Below are 18,439 nucleotides of genomic sequence, written 5' to 3'. Positions count from 1 at the left end.
TCTGCTCCTCTTTGTACTACCTCTTTTACCAATAGAAATATATTATTATATTATGTGTTAATAGTACCTAATTGAGTAAATAGCCAACTACTCGTAGACACCCGAAAATATTGGCGAGTTTATGTGACTCACTTGCACTTTATTATAGGCACCTACTCTGTTACCAGTTTCATTTGTGGTTACAATGGTTACATCATCGCTGTCGCTCGGGACCGGCTAGTGTCTGAAAATTTTGAAGCAGCGACGGCGTGAGCGCGCTGTGTATATCAGTAGCCCTGTTAGCAGATTTAAATTTGGTTACAAATATAAATTATAGTACCTATAAAAAGTGTGCTTGCAGTTAACCATGGATGAGTGTCGCTGCGTAATCGATCAACTACTTGAAAAGTAATTCTCTTTGTATAATTTTGAAGAAAAAAATGAGATTATTGAAAATAAAAGACCTACTTCCTATAAAAAGGAATCAAAAAAAGTAGTTCGATGTTTTAAAGTTAGTTGGTACAGTGAAAATCCTTGGTTATGTGGTTGCAAGGAAAATAGACTGTACTGTTGGCCATGTCTTCTGGTTTCTACAGAAAAAATGGGAGGACCAGGTTCACGATTTAAATAGTTTTAGAGTTTTAAAAAGGAGACATGAAATTTCTCTGTTACCTACATGTAGGATGTATACCCAATTTGATTCAGTTTGGCAAAACAAGAATCGAAAGTTCACTTAAGAGTAAACAGTAGCGCGTCATCAATATTTTTGTTTTTCGAAAGTTCTGCGAACTTTTAACAGAGAGGCAACAGTGCGTCCGGCAATTCGACATTGACATCTATACTATCAAAAACAATAATTTTTATACTCATAGGCGCGAAATGTTGCCGAGTCAGTCACGTTCGATTTATTGTTATAGAAAATAGATTTTTAGTAGATCCAATGTGACACAAAATCTAGGCATGGGATAAAAAAGTTTATTTGAAGAACGTGTATTTTTTTGTCTTTCTTAATGGCGGTACAGGCTCCTTTTCGCAATATTTTATTTAGTTAAAGAGTAATTTCCACATACTAACATATTTCTCAAATTGGGCTCTCTGTACCGCCATTCTTTATTATATTACGAATATGTGTGCCAAATATCTCGACAAAATATTCAAAATTACAGCCGCAATCTTGGACCGCGTTTGTTGCTACCTGTTGATCGCTACTGTATGCTCTTAAAAGCTTTTAAAGCAAATATTGCTAAACATAACGAGTTTGTTCAAAAAATAGATAGGTATATCCTAAGCACACTTCTAATAGATACCGTATGTTTTTTGGCAAAACAAGAATTAGCGTTTCGTGGTCATTTTGAGGGCGACGACTCCGACAATCGAGGCAATTACAGGGAATTGTTAACATTAATTGCCAAAAAAGATCAAAAATTTTGCCAACATCTAGAAACATCAACTGTTTTTTCGAGAGTTTCAAGTGATATACAAAATGATATTATTGAAGCTATGTACACATTTAGCCATAGCCTATTTTTTTAAATAAGATTTTTTGCATCTGGTTTTGGTAACACTTTAGAAAAAGTCACACGTCGCCACTGATTAGAAGCAAGAAAAAAAGCTCTGAAACACAAGAATAAATGAGAAGCAATAGATTCTACTTAAAAGGAGAGAAATGATTAGCTATAATCCCGTTACAGAAGAAAGCAAAACCAAAATACTAAAGAGAGAAAAAACGGGAAAAACTACCACCTCCACCTCTGTTAGGTTCGCAGCTGCGGCCTGCGGCGAAATTCAAAAGGCAATACATACTTAAAAATGCTATTTACAAGAATTCAGTTCAGATCACAACTGGTCCTAATACATCGCGAAACACTACCATAGGCGGGGTGGCTTCACATAATAGTTCCAAATGTAAAAAATCGAAAGGGGCAGAAGTGACATGTGCGACAAAAGAAATATAAAGACGCAAGACCATTTATCAAATAAAGCTCCATTGCTCTCAAAACTTGTTGAATCTCAGTTTCAAGAATTTCTGGTTTGCCTACACCATTCTTGCCGGTTGACAGGTTGTGTAGCATCTCTCTGGTCTTCAAATAGCTATTGGGCATATCTTTTCCATGCGTTTCATAGCTCTTCCGTTTCCAAGACCAACTTTTTATCATGTTTCAAAGATGAAGGTGTTATTTTGTGATACCCATAATTTCGTCAATGTTTACATGAAAGTTATTTCGTCGTGCAGAGCATGTAGGGTTTTCGCTTCCGTCATTTGGAAATTTCTCAATTTTCTTTAGCTTGTTTGTATTTTTATTTAATAGTTCTGTTTATTTTCAAATATTTTGCTGTTGCATTTGAAGTTAGGCCATGCCTTTAATCTACATAATGCAGAGTATCTCATCTGTCATCCATGATTTACTTTTTTGTTTTTGCTGGATTTAGAAAGGTATCCGAAACTGTTTGAACGTCTTCTATTTGTCTGAATTTCGAATTGTCCGCTTCGTTATCTGGTTTATAAACTTTAGGTGCGTATACCTGAGTATATTAACTGGTTTAGAATTAATTAAATATGTACCTACTACAAGAATTTATTAATAGAGAATTACATTCATATTACATGGCAGTAGAGCTAGAATTGGTATTATGTACTAGAAATATAGTTTTACTATTGACATTAACATAAAACTTTCTTTCCTAAGATTGTTTCTGCACATTTTTGTATAGATTGCAAACTTCTTTCTTATATATCAAAAATTTGGTTTCAGGTAAATTGCAATAACGACAAATCATCAGATGAAAATAATAGAAGTGGAAGAGGATTTTCAGATTTGCTGGACGGAGAAATTCTTGACAGATTGGAAGTTTTTAATAGCGTGGAAGTACTGGCACCAGAAATTGATGATTTACGGGCCAAAGACTCGTTCGAATCTAGCGGTAAGTGGAGGATCAACAACTGGACAGCATGTGTACATAGTTATTTCTATAAATTCACCATTGTTTTTGTATATAATAGATACTTGTACATTTTTGTATATAAATATAAATTTGCACTGGTATTTGTCTATTCTCTTTTTCTCCTCTTCTTTGCACCCAATTTAGAACACTTTTGTAAATATTTAAAGGTTACCCCCTCTTAAGATAGGCAAAATGATCTCACTGCCAGAATTAATTTTTTTTTCATTTTTTCCTTCTATGTGATTAAATAATAACACTCAGCTCAATTTTAACCCTCCAACCCCCTTTACCTCTCCTCACCAACAAAAAAAAAACATTTTTTCGTTTTTATTTTATTTTGGAGGGATGGAATGAATGTAAATACTTCCAAAAATTCACATGCATGGTTGAGGCTTTTACAAAACATGTCTGTTTTTTTATAGTATTATATATCTATGGTTTTTTATAGATCCGTTCGTAGGTTGAGTGTATTTATAACCTCAAAATGCATTTTTATTTATTTATTTTTTTTTTTGAAAAAAGCGTATATTTTTTGGAAATGGCTGTAGGTAGGTATATTTTTTTATTTTGTGTATTTTATCAAAAACTATATTTCTAATTTTTTTTTCTGAATATTTCTGGTCACCTTCAAAAATCAGAAAAAACTGGTTTTTTAGAGGGTTTTCGGGGATTTTCCCCGTTTTATAGACTTCAAAATGGATCAAATTATGGCTTTTTTACAGATTACATAAAATGTAAAGTAACTGAGTCCTTTAGGACATTCAAAAATCGGAGAAAATCGTTCAAACCCCCCAAAAACGGGGAGATGTTTTTGGGGTCTATTTGGGGGGTTTTAACGGGTTTCTTCCATTTATCAACGAACTAAAGGACTCAGTTACTTAATCATATATATCTAACCTATAAATAAAACCGTGATTTGATCATTTTTGAAGTCTATAAATTGTGGAAAATCCCCAAAAATACCCAGAAAAAAAGGTTTTTCTTATTGTTGAAGGTTGCGCACCTTACGAAAAATCTTGAAAAACAAAATTAAAAATAAAAAAAATAGACCGGCAGCCATCTCCAAAAAAGGTTATAAACATCTTTAAAAAAAAACAAAATAATTAAAAAACGTATTTTGCGGTTATGTACACTCAACATATAAAAATAGACATGTTTTGTAAAATCCTCAAGTATGCATGTGAATTTTTTGAAATTTTTAAATTGATTGCATCCCACCTAATATAAACGAAAAAATGAGGTTTTTGTAGGTGGGAGAAGGGTGGAGGGTGTAAAATGGCGCTGAGTCTTATTTTTAATCAGAAAAATGTAAATCAAGTAAAAAATGAAAAAATTGAATTCTGAATTGAGGGCATTTTGCCTATCTTAACGGGGGTACTCTTAGGTTACTTTAGAAAGTCCAGACTTTTCATAATAAATTCCAAAGGGCAGATTGTTATTTCCAGGTAAGTAATAATAGTCTAAGAGCTGGGAGCGGATTTTGTGAGTGATAAGTAATATGGAAAAACTATACGGGGATATGTTGAATTAGTTGTGTACATGATTTTCACCAACGCCCGGAAACCAGAGTTGGGGCCGAGGGTAGTTATAAGGGGTCAAAGTCGCGGATTTTATTATTTTTTTTATGACGCTCATGATCGAGATAGTGCACCAAAATTTGGGAATAAGTAGGTCATGACGTACCTAACTAAAATCTCTAGGGGCTCAACGCTGCGTGGCCGACAAAGGGGTGTGGGTAGGGGTGAATATAAAAAATATGAGGGGTTTTTTGCGACGTTCGCGATTGAGATAGTGCACCAAAATTTGGGTATAAGTAGACTATGACATAAATAATTGAAATCTCCAGAGCCGGAAACCAGAGTGGGGAAGAAAGGTAGTTATAAGGGGTCAAAGTTCCGTTTTTTATTATTTTTTTTTGTCACGCACATGATCGACATAGCGCGCCAAAATTTGGGAATAAGTAGGTCAGGATGTAACTAAGTAAAATCTCCAGGAGTGGAACGCTGTGTGGTCGACAAAGGCGTGAGGCAGGGGTGAATATAAAAAATTTAAGTGGTTTTTTGCGACGTTCGTGATGAAGATAGTGCACCAAAATTTGGGAATAAGTAGACCATGACATAACTAAGTAATATCCCCAGAGGCGGAAACCAGAGTGGCAGACGAGGGTAGTTATAAGGGGTAAAATTCGCGGTTTTTATTATTTTTTTTTGTGGCGCTCATGATGGAGATAGTGCACCAAAATTTGGGAGTAAGTAGGTTATGACGTAACTAAGTAAAATCTTCAGGGGTGGAACGCTGCTTGGGGTACAAAGGTGTGGTAGGCAGGGGTGAGTATAAAAATATATGGGGGTTTTTTTGCCGTTCGTGATGGAGATAGTGCACCAAAATTTGGGAATAAGTAGATCATGACATTACTAAGTAAAATCTACAGGGGCGAAACGCTATGTGGGGGACAAATGTTGTGCCGGGTCACAAAAAAAATAATAAACACTGTGATTTTGACCCCTTAAAACTACCCTCATCCCCAACTCTGGTTTACGGCTCTGGGGATTTTACTTAGCTAAGTCATGGTCTACTTATTTCCAAATTTTGGTGCACTATCTCAATCTAGCACGTCGCAAAAAACCCCTTATATTTTTTATATTCACACCTACCCCCACACCTTTATCGGGCACGCAGCGTTCCACCCCTGGAGATTGTACTTAGTTACCTCATGACCTACGAATTCCCAAATTTTGGTGCACTATCTCGATCAAGAGCGTCACAAAAAAAAATAATAAAAACGGCGAATTTGGCCCCTTATAACTACCCTCATGCCCAACTTTGGTTTCCGGCTCTGAGGATTTTACTTAGTTATATCATGGTCTACTTATTCCCAAATTTTGGTGCACTCTCTCAATCACGAACGTCGCAAATAAACCCCTTATATTTTTTGTATTCACCCCTGCCCCACCCCTTTGTTGGCCACGCAGCGTGCCACCCCTGAAGATTTTACTTAGTTACGTCATGACCGACTTATTCCCAAATTTTGGTGCACTCTCTCGATCATGAGCGTCAGAAAAAAAATAATAAAAACGGCGAATTTGACCCCTTATAACTATCCTCATCTCCAACTCTGGTTTCCGGCTCTGAGGATTTTACTTAATAATGTCATGATCTACTTATTTCCAAATTTTGGTCCACTATCTCAATCACGAACAGCGCAAAAAACCCTTTATATTTTTTATATTCACCCCTAACCCCACCCCTTTGTCGGCCACGCAGCGTTCCGCCCCTAGAGATTTTACTTAGTTACGTCATGACCTACTTATTCCCAAATTTTGGTGCACTATCTCGATCATGAGCGTCATAAAAAAAATAATAAAATCCGCGACTTTGACCCCTTATACCTACCCTCGGCTCCAACTCTGGTTTCCGGCCGTTGGTGAAAGTCATGTACACAACTAATTCAACATATCCCCGTATAGTTTTTCCATATTACTTATCACGCACAAAATCCGCTTCTATCTCTCCGACTATAAATCATCTATCCACAAAAATACCTACATTAATTATTTTGTGATTATGAAAATGTTTGTAAATATTGAAACATTATTAAGGTCATAAATGGTAAGTCTGGGGATGATAGACTAGGACTTGATCGAGGTGATGAATGAAAATAGGACTACTTATTACTGCAGATATTGAACTTTTTAAGTTGTTCTAAGATGCAAATGTCCTAACTGTGGATGTGAGAGAACACAACATGCAGGTGTGTACCTACATAAAAGGTAAATTCATTGTTTTTTATACAACTTGAACTCATGTATAGATATCATGTAAATAATGATGAAGAACTTACTGACCCAATTGAAGCTGGCAATGAGATAAGACAGGGAGACTCCCTGAGTCCTCTATTATTCAACCTGATCATGGATGAAATAATAAAAAAAGTGAGAACAAAGAAAGGATACCAAATGGGAGAAAAACAACTTAAAATAATCTGCTGTGCAGACGACGCATATTTTTAATAAATCATTCCAAATTTTGGCATATGCAGATGACGTGGACCTAGTTGCCCGCACAACACGCAAGCTAGAAGAAATGTATACCACCTTATCAAATGCCTCAAAAAATATGGGCCTGGAAGTAAACGAGGAGAAAACTAAGATGATGGCATCAACACCCAACAATAGATCCAGAAACATCGGTCACCAATTCACGGTTGATAACTCTACCTTTGAAGTGGTGGACAAATTCACATACTTAGGCTCCCTGATCATCAAGGAGAACGTCATGACGGAAGAAATCAAGCGAAGGATAATTCTAGCAAAGAAATATTATTTTGGACTGAGTAGACATATGAGAAGCAGAAACTTAAAAAAAAAACAAAAATAACCATATACAAAACCCTTATACAACTAGTGTTGACATATGGATCAGAGGCATGAACCATTTCCAAGGCAGATGAAAACATTCTGCTTATATTTGAACGAAGGATCCTGAGAGGAATATTCGGTGGCATCTGTGAAAATTGTGTCTGGAGGAGGATGTACAACTACGAGGTATACCACAGATATAAACAAAAATTTGGTGGTAAAGACGTAGTATCTCTTATAAGAATAGGAAGACTAATATGGGCAGGACATCTAGCAAGATCACAGCAGAACAACCCTCCTAGAAGAATCCTTATGTCACAACCTGTGGGACGTAGAAATAGGGGTAGGCCAAAACTGAGATGGAAGGATGGTGTGGATGAGGATGGGAGAAAAATAGGCGCAGCAAACTGGCAACGGTTGGCAATGGATAGGACTGACTGGCGTAATAGACTTGGGAAGGTCGAGGCTCTTTCATAGGGCTGTAGCACCATTGATGATCTTCACAAAGTGAAGATGATTTACAACGTATGCTGCACCAATTTAATATAACCGCTAGAAAATTTAACATGTTAATTTCCACAAAAAAAGACTAAATGCATGGTTAAAACAGCAAATCTGATAAGGTGTAAATTAGAGCTGGAGGGTCAGATAATAGAACAAGTCATGGGGTTTAAATATCTACTCATCACACTACTAGCTACGGAAAGCTCAAAACCGAAGTGGAATATCAGGTGAATAAAGCAAACAGAGCCGCAGTCTGCCTGAACGATACAATATTGAGAAATAAGAACATCGGAAAAGAAGTGAAAGGCAGAATTTACAAAACAGTCATCAGACCAATAATGATATACGAGGCAGAAACACGACCTGATACAGAAAGGACAAAAAGAATGCTAGAAAGAGCAGAGATGAAAACACCGAAAAATCGTTGATAAGACACTATGGGATAGAGCTAGAAGTGCAGATATACGACAGAGATGCAAGGTGGACCACATTAATAACTGGGTGAAAAACAGAAGAGTAGAATGAAACGACCACATAAGCCGAATGACAATAAATGAAGTAATAAGGACGGCGAGAGACGGTTTCCCAATAGGAAGACGATCAGTGGGAAGACCACGAAAGCGATGGGATGACAACTTACTGGAGGCACATTGAAAAACAGACAGAGTCCTATCTACACAAAAAGAAGAAGATGTAAATAATCTTTATTTAGATGACAGAGTCTTGAGATAATAAATTTGAGAGTTTTATGAGGTAAAAAACAAAGACATTTAACGAAAATCTCAACCTTTTTAGCGAGCTAACTAAATATAATGAATGAAAATATAGTACAGACCAGGATTATCTTGGTCGAGAAAAAAATATACACAGAGCAGTACTAAGAAAAAAATATATTTTCCCTATATGTTACAAAGGCTATAACACCGTATTTAGAACGCAATGAAAATCTTTGCCCATGTCTGGACTAGGACTAGATAGACCTTAATTCAGAAGTGAAATATTTTAGGTGGCCATCTTCTCGAGACCAACTATATCTATTCATCAAGACTTAATATTTCCTTATTTTTTACAGGTCCAGTGTCATATTCATTCATGAATATTCCCGGAGATAGGACATTCTGCGTTTCTCACGATAAAATGGCTACAGCTTTTTGCATTCTAGGCTTCATCTTCTTTTTGGCGATTATCATCACCGCATGTTCCATGATAAAATCAAAAAGAGACGGAAAAGGCATTGCCTTTTACTCACGAAGCCTTTTCTCCGGAAGTAGCTCTAGCGGATCACTATTCGGCAGCAAAATCTTCTTAAGAGATAGTCCGAGTCTGAGAAACAGTCCTTATCCCCATTCAAGAGGAATGCAATACGGGCGAATTTTATAAAAATAGGATATATATTTTTCGTTTTAAGAACTGAGTTTGAACTGAGACTTAATGAAATTGGTAAAACTATGAAAATTGACATGTTTTAAGCACGAGGAAAGAAATTTTGCTATATTATTTTCATTGGATATTGTATCAGAAATATTCAATTGTATACGGTTAAGGCTATAGGTAAAGCGTTGTATCATCTTTCAAATATACACTTGTTCAATTGACAGGCATCTTTGGTCAGGTTAGCCTTGAAAGCAGGCCGCGTTTAGGTCAAAAAATGACGCCCTGGGCAATTCTCTAGTAGCCGGCCTTCAAACATGTACCATTTTTGCGAAAAAAAAATTCAAGCAGAATGTTTTATTTAAATAAGATTGTTAGGTTCTTTGAATAATGTTTGGAAATGTGTTAAAAATATTCTTTATTTTACATCAGGCGTAATGTGACATATTACTATTATAAGTATGTTTGAGCGTTTTGACCTGTGCCCAATGCATGAGTTTTTTAATGCATGATACGTAGAAATTGCCTGTTTGTTGGCGCGCCTACTCGTTCGATTTTAAATGAGAGATGCATTGAAAGCATTACTCAAGCACTATGTGTTTATAGCTTTGTTTAACAATAAACAAATTAATTTTTAGCAATGCAAATAATCAAAACCGGTATAATTTGACATGAACTTTCAAATGCGGTAAGCAGAATTGCTATTTTATTTTTTAATCAAAAGTTACTCGGGTTCAAAAATTGCAATTTTTCGATATTTTGAAAGTTCAACCGCGTTTATCTCGAAAACTAAGCATCCTACGAAAAAAATTGTAACAACATTTTTTACTTAGAATAACCCAAAAAAATAGAAAAAAAGGTTTGTTTTGCTAAGAATCGCTGATATGTAATTCCTTAAGTTCTTTGTTTATAACAATCTTATCGACATCCGGATCAACTGTTAACCAAAAAATTCGTGCTCTACGGAACAAAATACATAAAAAAACTTGGGTAAGTCCATCTGAATAAAGTAGGCCGCACATGGAATAGCACAATAAAGCAGTACATCGGCGCACATGGACTTGAAGTCAGAAACGACAGAGGACACCTCCTAGAAAAATTCGCAGAAGACTCAGAACTCGTTGTCACCAACACACTTTTCCAATTACCACCTCGAAAGCTGTACACTTGGAAATCCTCTTAAAACAAACCAGGGAGAATTATTAGAAATCAAATAGATTATATTTTAGTAAACAAAAGATTCAGAAACAGCTTTACATCTGTCAAGACTTTTCCTGGAGCAGACTTAGAGACGGACCACGTTCCACTGGTGGGAGTATTTCGGGTCAAACTCATAATAGTGCAGAAAAAGAAATCACAATCATACGACCTACGTATGCTAAAAGACCCTGATACGAAAATGAGGGTTCAAGCCACGTTAAATAAGCAAGTGACTTCAATTAGAGACGAATCGAACGAAGAAAAAATGATCAAACAGATGACCGAAATAGGTAAAAATGTAAAGGATAAACACTTAAAGGCAGATAAATTAACCAAGAAGAAATCATGTATGACAGATGAGATCCTGAGACTAATGAACGAAAGAAGAAATGCCAAATATGACCCCAACACATATAAATCAATCAATATATCAATAAGAAGGAAAATTAGAGAAGCGAAAGAGAAAGAAGCAATGGAGAGATGCCAAGAAATTGAGACTCTACAGTCAAAGTACGATACTCACAATGTACATAGGAAAGTTAAAGAACTCACAGGTGGACTAAGGCGGAGACAGAAAGGAAATCTAACTGATTCTGACGGAAACATCATTAGAAAGTGGAAAGAATATCTAGAAAAACTATTTGAAGACCAAAGAGATAACACCTTGTAAATGATGGACCAATAATATTACAACAAGAAGTTTATTCTGCCATAACACAGCTAAATGATGGCAAAGCAGCAGGTCCCGATAATATACAAGCAGAACTACTCAAACTAATGAACAACGAATCAATAGCAATAATCACACAGATATTCAACAACACATACAACTCTGGAGAAATAGGTACCAACAGAATGGCTGAAGTCTGAGTTTATTGCACTTCCAAAGAAACAGGAGCCAAAAAATGCGAAGAATACCGTACGATAAGCCTGATGAGTCATCTCCTAAAATTATTCCTAAAGGTGATCCATACGAGAATTTACAAGCTATGTGAAAGTCAAATTTCGCCCAACCAGTTCTGGTTCATAAATGCTGTTGGTACGAGAGATGCTTTGTTTTCAATACAAGTCTTATTCCAGAGACGCAGAGACGTCAATTGCAACGTATCCGCATGTCTGGTTGATTAACAAGAAAGCGTTTGATAGAGTACAACACGCCAAGATGATGCAAATACTAAAAGAAGCAGGAATTAACAACCAAGATCTGAAAATAATTAGAAACCTTTACTGGAATCAGACTGCAAACCTCAGAGTTGACGGTGAATACACCGAATATGTGAAAATTATGCTTGGAGTGAGGCAAGGCTGAATTTTGTCCCCCCTAATTTTTAATCTTTACTCTGAAAGAATATTTACCCCAACATAGAATTATTTGTGAAAACAACTGTTTGTATACTATAAAAAACTTCAAAACGCAAAAATTCGACAAAATAACAGCAAAAAATTCAACAAACTGACAGCCACAAAAGTAAACAAACCAAATCGTCAGAAATTGTACTTAAAATAGGTATATGAAAACATCCCCAATCGTCTTTCTCTGTACCTATCTCTTTTCAATGCACTGAGTCTAAATCGTTCATAAAAATAACATGTGTTTTTACTTAATAACAGGCGGCACTGGTTTTTGATTAGTTTCATGCGTGGAAGAGAATGATAGATAAAAAGTATGTGTTTTATCTCGCCAGGTATTAATGACGCACGGGTAAAGACTCGTGGAGTCAAGTGTATGTGTGGTAGACTTGGTTAGAGAAAATCGTCGAATTTCAATCATAGCAATTTCATGTGAGTAAGGATCTGTTCATAGTATCGTACACAAACTGGGTTACACAAAAACTGGGTTTCACCAAAGTTTCTGCGCAATGGGTTCCTTATCTTTTGTTGAAGGACCAAAAAACTTTCATATGGATTTATCTTTGCAACGTCTCACGGAATACAGGTAAGCTGGTAATATATCATTCTTATTTTATATTATCTTGACATCATATCATTCGTCTGCACCACAATGATCGGCCAAAATGGAGGATATTAGAGCATCCACCTTATAGCTCCGATTTATCGCCTTGTGATTTTCACATATTTCGGCCACTGAAAAACATATCTAAAGATAATCGTTTTCAGTCGGATGAAGAAGCACAAAATCGAAGTACGAAGATATGTGCCTTTATTGTTGTGGTAACTATTTGTAGATATATTTACCAATAATTTTTTTCTGGGTAAAAGATGACTTTCAATTGGACAAGCCTCGTAGGTGGGAGAACTAAAAAAAGTTAATATTTTCTTTTTCTCGTGCCAATTTTCTTAGTTTATCAATCTGATAATGCAAGACAATAAAAATTATTATTAGCCTTAGATCAACCAATTGTTGGCAGTATAATATTATTTTTCTTCGGACTCCTATAAGTTTTTAGGCATGTGTTGTAACGACGTAATTATAGATTCCAAACTACTAGTATTGGCCTTACAGAATTTCATGAACATGACCATTCATTTGGTGACATCAATCTAAGAACGAAACTATAAAATCCCACATTGGCGAAAACATTATTATTAGTTTGCAGTGCGTTATCAAATCAAGAGTCAAACTATTTTTTGCCTTAGTAACTTGGCGCATTTACTGTTTTTTGTTCTTACAATCGTTTCCCATACTGTAGGTATATACAAGGTGTCCCGAAAAGATTGGTCATAAATTATACCACACATTCTGAGGTCAAAAATAGTTCGATTGAACCTAACTTACCTTAGTACAAATGTGCTCATAAAAAAAGTTACAGCCCTTTGAAGTTACAAAATGAAAATCGATTTTTTTCAATATATCGAAAACTATTAGAGATTTTTTATTGAAAATGGACACGTATCATTCTTATGGAAGGAACATCTTAAAACAAAATTATAGTGAAATTTGTTCACCCCATAAAATTTTATGGGGGTTTTGTTCCCTTAAACCCCCCCAAACTTTTGTGTACGTTCCAATTAATTCATTATTGTGGTACCATTAGTTAAATATAACGTTTTTGAAACTTTTTGCCTCTTAGTATCTTTTCGATAAGCCAGTTTTTATCGAGATGCGGCTTCTTTTTTAATATATTTACATACAAATGTTATTGGAATTTTGTTCCATTATTAAACCCCCCAAATGTTTGTGTACTGTGTACGTTCCAATTAAACCATTAGTGTGGTACCATTAATTAAACACAGTGTTTTTAAAACTTTTTTGCCTCTTAATTTTTTTTTGACAAGTCTCCTTTTATTGAGATGTGGCTTCTTTTTCAAAATATACCTAAAAATGTAAATTATAAATAAATTGTCAGATTATTAAGAGGACTCTATAATCGTCCTTAACCATATACAAATATGTGGTGGCACATCGACAAATATTCAAAATATGTCGATAAACACTGGCATATCGAAAAAGTACTAAGAGGCAAAAAAGTTTTAAAAATATTGTGTTTAACTAATGGTGCCACAATCATAATTTAATTGGAACGTACACAAAAGTTTGGGGATTTAAAGGATCAAAACCCCCATAAACTTTTCACTTTAATTTTTTTTAAGATGTTGCTGCCATAAGAATGCCACATGTCCATTTTCAATAAAAAATCTCTAAGAGTTTTCGATACATATATGAAAAAAATCGATTTTAATTTTGTAACTTCAAAGGGCTGTAACTTTTTTTGTGTGCACTATTGTATATAGGTAAGTGAGGTTCAATCAACCTATTTTTGACCCCTGAATCTGTGGTATAATTTATGACCAATCTTTTCGGGACACCCTGTATATCGAATTCAGTATGAAATTGAAATGGTTAATGTTTTTTGGGTTCATTTTTTTTTCGGGTATGCATACCTACATATTTTGAAGGTTCATGAAGTTTTGAAACATTTTTAAAGTGCTACTTAATCCAATGAGCCTCTGAGACTGTGAGCCGAGTTAACTAAAGGAAACTATCCACATAAAGAACTAAGCGGTTCTCGATCAACTGAGTGCTATGTGCCTTCATTTGAAATCTAGTAGCGCGCACAATATATTCATGTCTATTCGCATTCTGGTTTGACTGTAACTAAACGTTTGAGCGGAAGTACTATTCCAGTCTGCAAGAAGCTTAGAACGTTTCCGTTACAATAATAACAACTAATTTAGCAATGATTTATATCTGTAATAATTGTAAACATTGATAAAAATGCTAAAAATTAAATCCAAACGGTTTCAGTGTCATAATAACAGCGGATGAAAAAAGTATTATGTCTGAAAAAGTGACATTTTTTCTTTTCGAAAATATATACTAAAATGTCATTTTTTTTAAGTTCGACGGAAGAAGATTTTTATTGTACAGGTTGTTTAAGAAATTTAATGAGTTGTACTAAACATATTAGCCTGTATTTGGTTTTGACTGATCTTGAAAATAAATATTGTCATGTTACTTTTATGTCTGGTTGCACCAACAAATCTTAAGCTCCAGCTCAGCTAGATAGCAGTCTTAAGTCTCACATTGCACCATAATTTTCGATTTTTATCTGAGCAATCCACGTGACAATCAATTGTGGTAAGCTGAAAATTGATCTAAGACTCAAAGCTGCAACGCGTGTGTTTCGTAAGCTGAGCTTAAAGCACGTCTTAAGCTTCAGATATCTTGGTGCAACCACGCGTTACTCTCTTATCTGTTATGTTTCCAGTGATTTTTAAAATAGCTTTTGATCTCATTTGTTTGTAATTAATTATTCGCATTTGTTAATGAATGGGAGTAATGTTACATTTTTCTTTATATTAGACGATATTAGATAGTGAATTCTTCATGAAAAGATATTAACTACTGAATATTTGTCACTCAAAAGGTTACTTGAATATTTCAACCTATAATTTATGTTATTTCTTTTAATCATGTACTTATACTATTTTAGTGCAACATATAACGTTAACTTTTAAACACCCTGTATGAAATCAATGGTAAAATGGTGTTGGTATATTTTTATATTGTAAATGAAGATAGTGTAAGACAATTTTAATAAATAAAGACATTTTTATTATTTGGTATCGTTTAATTGAATTTGGTCATACATACAAAACCTCGTATCTGTCCAAAAGTTAAATACAAGTTGTAAGGAGGAAACCAAGCATGCCTTGCAGATCGTACAAGGAGCTTGAAATCGTATATTAATACTACTAAGAAATGTTAAATACTAGCATTGGGAAATCTTCTCGGGAAGAATAGAAAAACACTAAAGTATAGTACAAGTTAGTATCTTGTATTTTGTATGTTCTACAAAAACATATTTATACCGATAGTGAATGACCCAATCACAATGAGAAAGATTAAAAAATTAACTGAGATAGGTAAGTCAAATATTAAAGAACGACAGAATCAATTAAGTACTTATCGACTTGTAAATATAATAGTTAACAACAAAAATCAAACAGCAGAGATCAAAAGACGAGTTAGACTGGCATGGGCGGCATTTGGCAAACTAAGCTACATCCTTAAAAACAAGAGATATCCACAACATCTTAAGACCAACGTATACAATCAATGAGTACTCCCTGTTCTCACTTATGGTTCCCAAACGTGGACGTTTACAATAGCAAACGTGGACAAAATCATAAAAACGCAAAGAGCACTGGAAAGACAAATGTTGCACATAAGACTAATGTATAAAAAGAGAAACGAGTGGATAAGAGAGAAACAAAAGTAAGGGATGTTAGACAAGAAGTTGCAAAATTGAAATGGAGATTTGCCGGACACAATATAAGACAAAAAAAGACCGATGGAACAAAATTCTTATAAATTGGAGTCCGTGGGAACATAAACGAAGCAGAGGAAAGCCTCAAATGAGATGGGCAGATGATATCAAGAAGCACGTGGGCTCTAAGTGGATGACTGTAGCGACAGATGGACCAAAGAAGACTAATTAGATAGATTGATAGTAGACATATACAGGGTGTTTGGTAAAGAATGGGCCATAGCTTAACCTTAGATTCCTGAGCTTAAAATAGGTCGATTTAAGCCAAGTTACCTTAGTACAAAAGTTGATAATAACCGAAATACAGAGTGTCAAAGTTAAACTTTAATTTTATTTATTTTTGAATATTTCCTGACAGCCATAGGACAATAACACGAAATTTGGTAAGTGGTGCTGGTATTGTATAATCTACTAAATTATGTTAAACAAACAATTCTGGCTACTACCAGACGCGTAGGACGGGGGAACGTGAATGGTTAACCCTTCCCAAATTCTACGCCACTGGCGGAATTGCTATTTTAGTGCAATTTTTTGACTTTCCAACACTTTATATGTAAAAAACATACTCTTCATTCGTAACGATAAAGCCATTAGTTTTCGAGATATTTGAAGCTAAAAACGAAGGAGCATAATACATTAATCAAAAATAAGTGTGCCTTTTCATATTTAACTTCAAATATCTCAAAAACTAATGACTTTATCGTTACGAATGAAGAGTATATTATTTGCATAGAAAGTTTTCCAGAATCTAAAAATTATGCTAAAATGGCAGTTTCATCCGTGGCATAGAATTTGGGAAGGGTCAACCATTCACTTTCCCCTGTCGTACGCCTCTGGTAGTAGCTAGAAACGATTATATAACAGAATTTAGTAGGGTGTACAGTGCCTACACTTTCTGCCAAGTATCACACGGATATGTCAAATTATTTTAAAGTATTCTTTTTTTTAATAATTTATTCTTTATTTAAAATGTTAAGAAACATGTGTGCCCGGTACTATAAAACTATTTGACATATCCTTATGGTACTTGGCAGAAAGTGTAGGTGCTGTACACCCTACTAAATTATGTTAAATAATCGTTTGTGGTTAATACCAGAGGCGTACGACACGACAGGTGAAAGTGAATGGTTGACCCCAAATTCTACGTCACTGATGAAACTGCTATTTTAGCATAATTTTTAGATTCTCCAGTACTTTCTATGCAAAAAATTTACTTTTTATTCATAACGATAAAGTCATTAGTTTTCGAGATATTTGAAGTTAAAAATGGAAAGGCACACTTATTTTGATTAATGTATTATGCTAATATATCAAAAATAAATAAAATAAAAGTTTAATTTTGACAGCCTGTATTTAGGTTATTATCAACTTTTGTACTAAGGTAAGTTAATCGACTTATTTTAAGCTCAGGAATCTAAGGTTAAGCTATGGCCCATTCTTTACCAAACACCCTGTATAAGGCAGATGTCACTGAAAGAGGGGACTTTCAGTATAATAAGAACGATTTGGGTGTGGTAATTGGTAAATTTTAGAGAACTGCTTAATGATGAACCAGATGAAAGTGATGAGAGACAAGTAGAAATGGCAGAGGATGTTAATGAGTCGGCGGAAATAAGGGAAATCATACACAGTGGCGCACCCAGTGGGGGGTTTTGGGGGTTAAAACCCCTCCCAGGGCATATAACAAAGATATATAAAGAATAGTATTAAAGCACTAAAATCGGCTAAACTTCTAACTTTTTTAAAGTAAGACGGATTATGAAACCTTTTGTTTCGATTCGGGATAGCTTCAGGGAAATCCTTGAATACTTGGCATGAATAATTACAAATGAGAATTGCATTCTTATAGGCGGAAAATCCATTTTCCAAAGTGCATCTCAAAGTGTTTACACAATAAAAATTCACAACTTGGAAACTAATCATGAGAATGAGTTTAATTTTCATATTCGGAGGATTTTGAGGTCGTTAAAGAGGAATATGGGGTCGGCGAAGCTGCAGAGGTACCTGGTGCCAGGAATCTACGTCATCTCTAGGAGTTTTATAGAAATTCGTTATTGAAAATAATTTATTATCTCGGGGTTTTAAGATCGCTGAACAAGAATATTGCAACGAAGATGCTGTAACGAGATACCTGGTGCCCTGTATCTACGTCGTCTCTGGGAATTGTATGAAAATTCGTAATAAAATTTGTTGCAACTTGTTATTCCGGGGTTTTTAAGGTAACTAAGAGTTTTAATCATATACTCGAGGTTCTGGCATCTCTATATCTAAAAAAATTATTATTAATAGTGAAAAAAAATTTCGAATTATTTTTTTTTCATAATTTTCGCTCTGAACTAAATTAACTTACTG

At 34.9% G+C, this 18,439-nt stretch overlaps 1 protein-coding gene across 3 annotated transcripts in view; it reads left to right on the top strand.

The window, feature by feature from the left end:
• The window catches only part of LOC114333790 (cuticlin-3), a 111,275-nt gene extending 95,899 nt beyond the window's left edge, over positions 1-15,376 (top strand). For all 3 annotated transcript variants that reach the window (XM_028283795.2, XM_050653981.1, XM_050653980.1), the window contains exons 6-7: positions 2,733-2,901; positions 8,857-15,376. In XM_028283795.2, coding sequence (XP_028139596.1) covers positions 2,733-2,901; positions 8,857-9,164 — 477 coding nt within the window. In that variant the 3' untranslated portion in view covers positions 9,165-15,376. The remainder of the gene's footprint in view (positions 1-2,732; positions 2,902-8,856) is intronic.
• The last annotated feature ends 3,063 nt before the right edge of the window (positions 15,377-18,439 follow it).

Source organism: Diabrotica virgifera, chromosome 6, assembly GCF_917563875.1.
Source record: "Diabrotica virgifera virgifera chromosome 6, PGI_DIABVI_V3a".
NCBI classification, from domain to species: domain Eukaryota; kingdom Metazoa; phylum Arthropoda; class Insecta; order Coleoptera; family Chrysomelidae; genus Diabrotica; species Diabrotica virgifera.
Note: the sequence above shows the minus strand (reverse complement) of the source record. Positions and strands in the feature narration are given on the sequence as shown.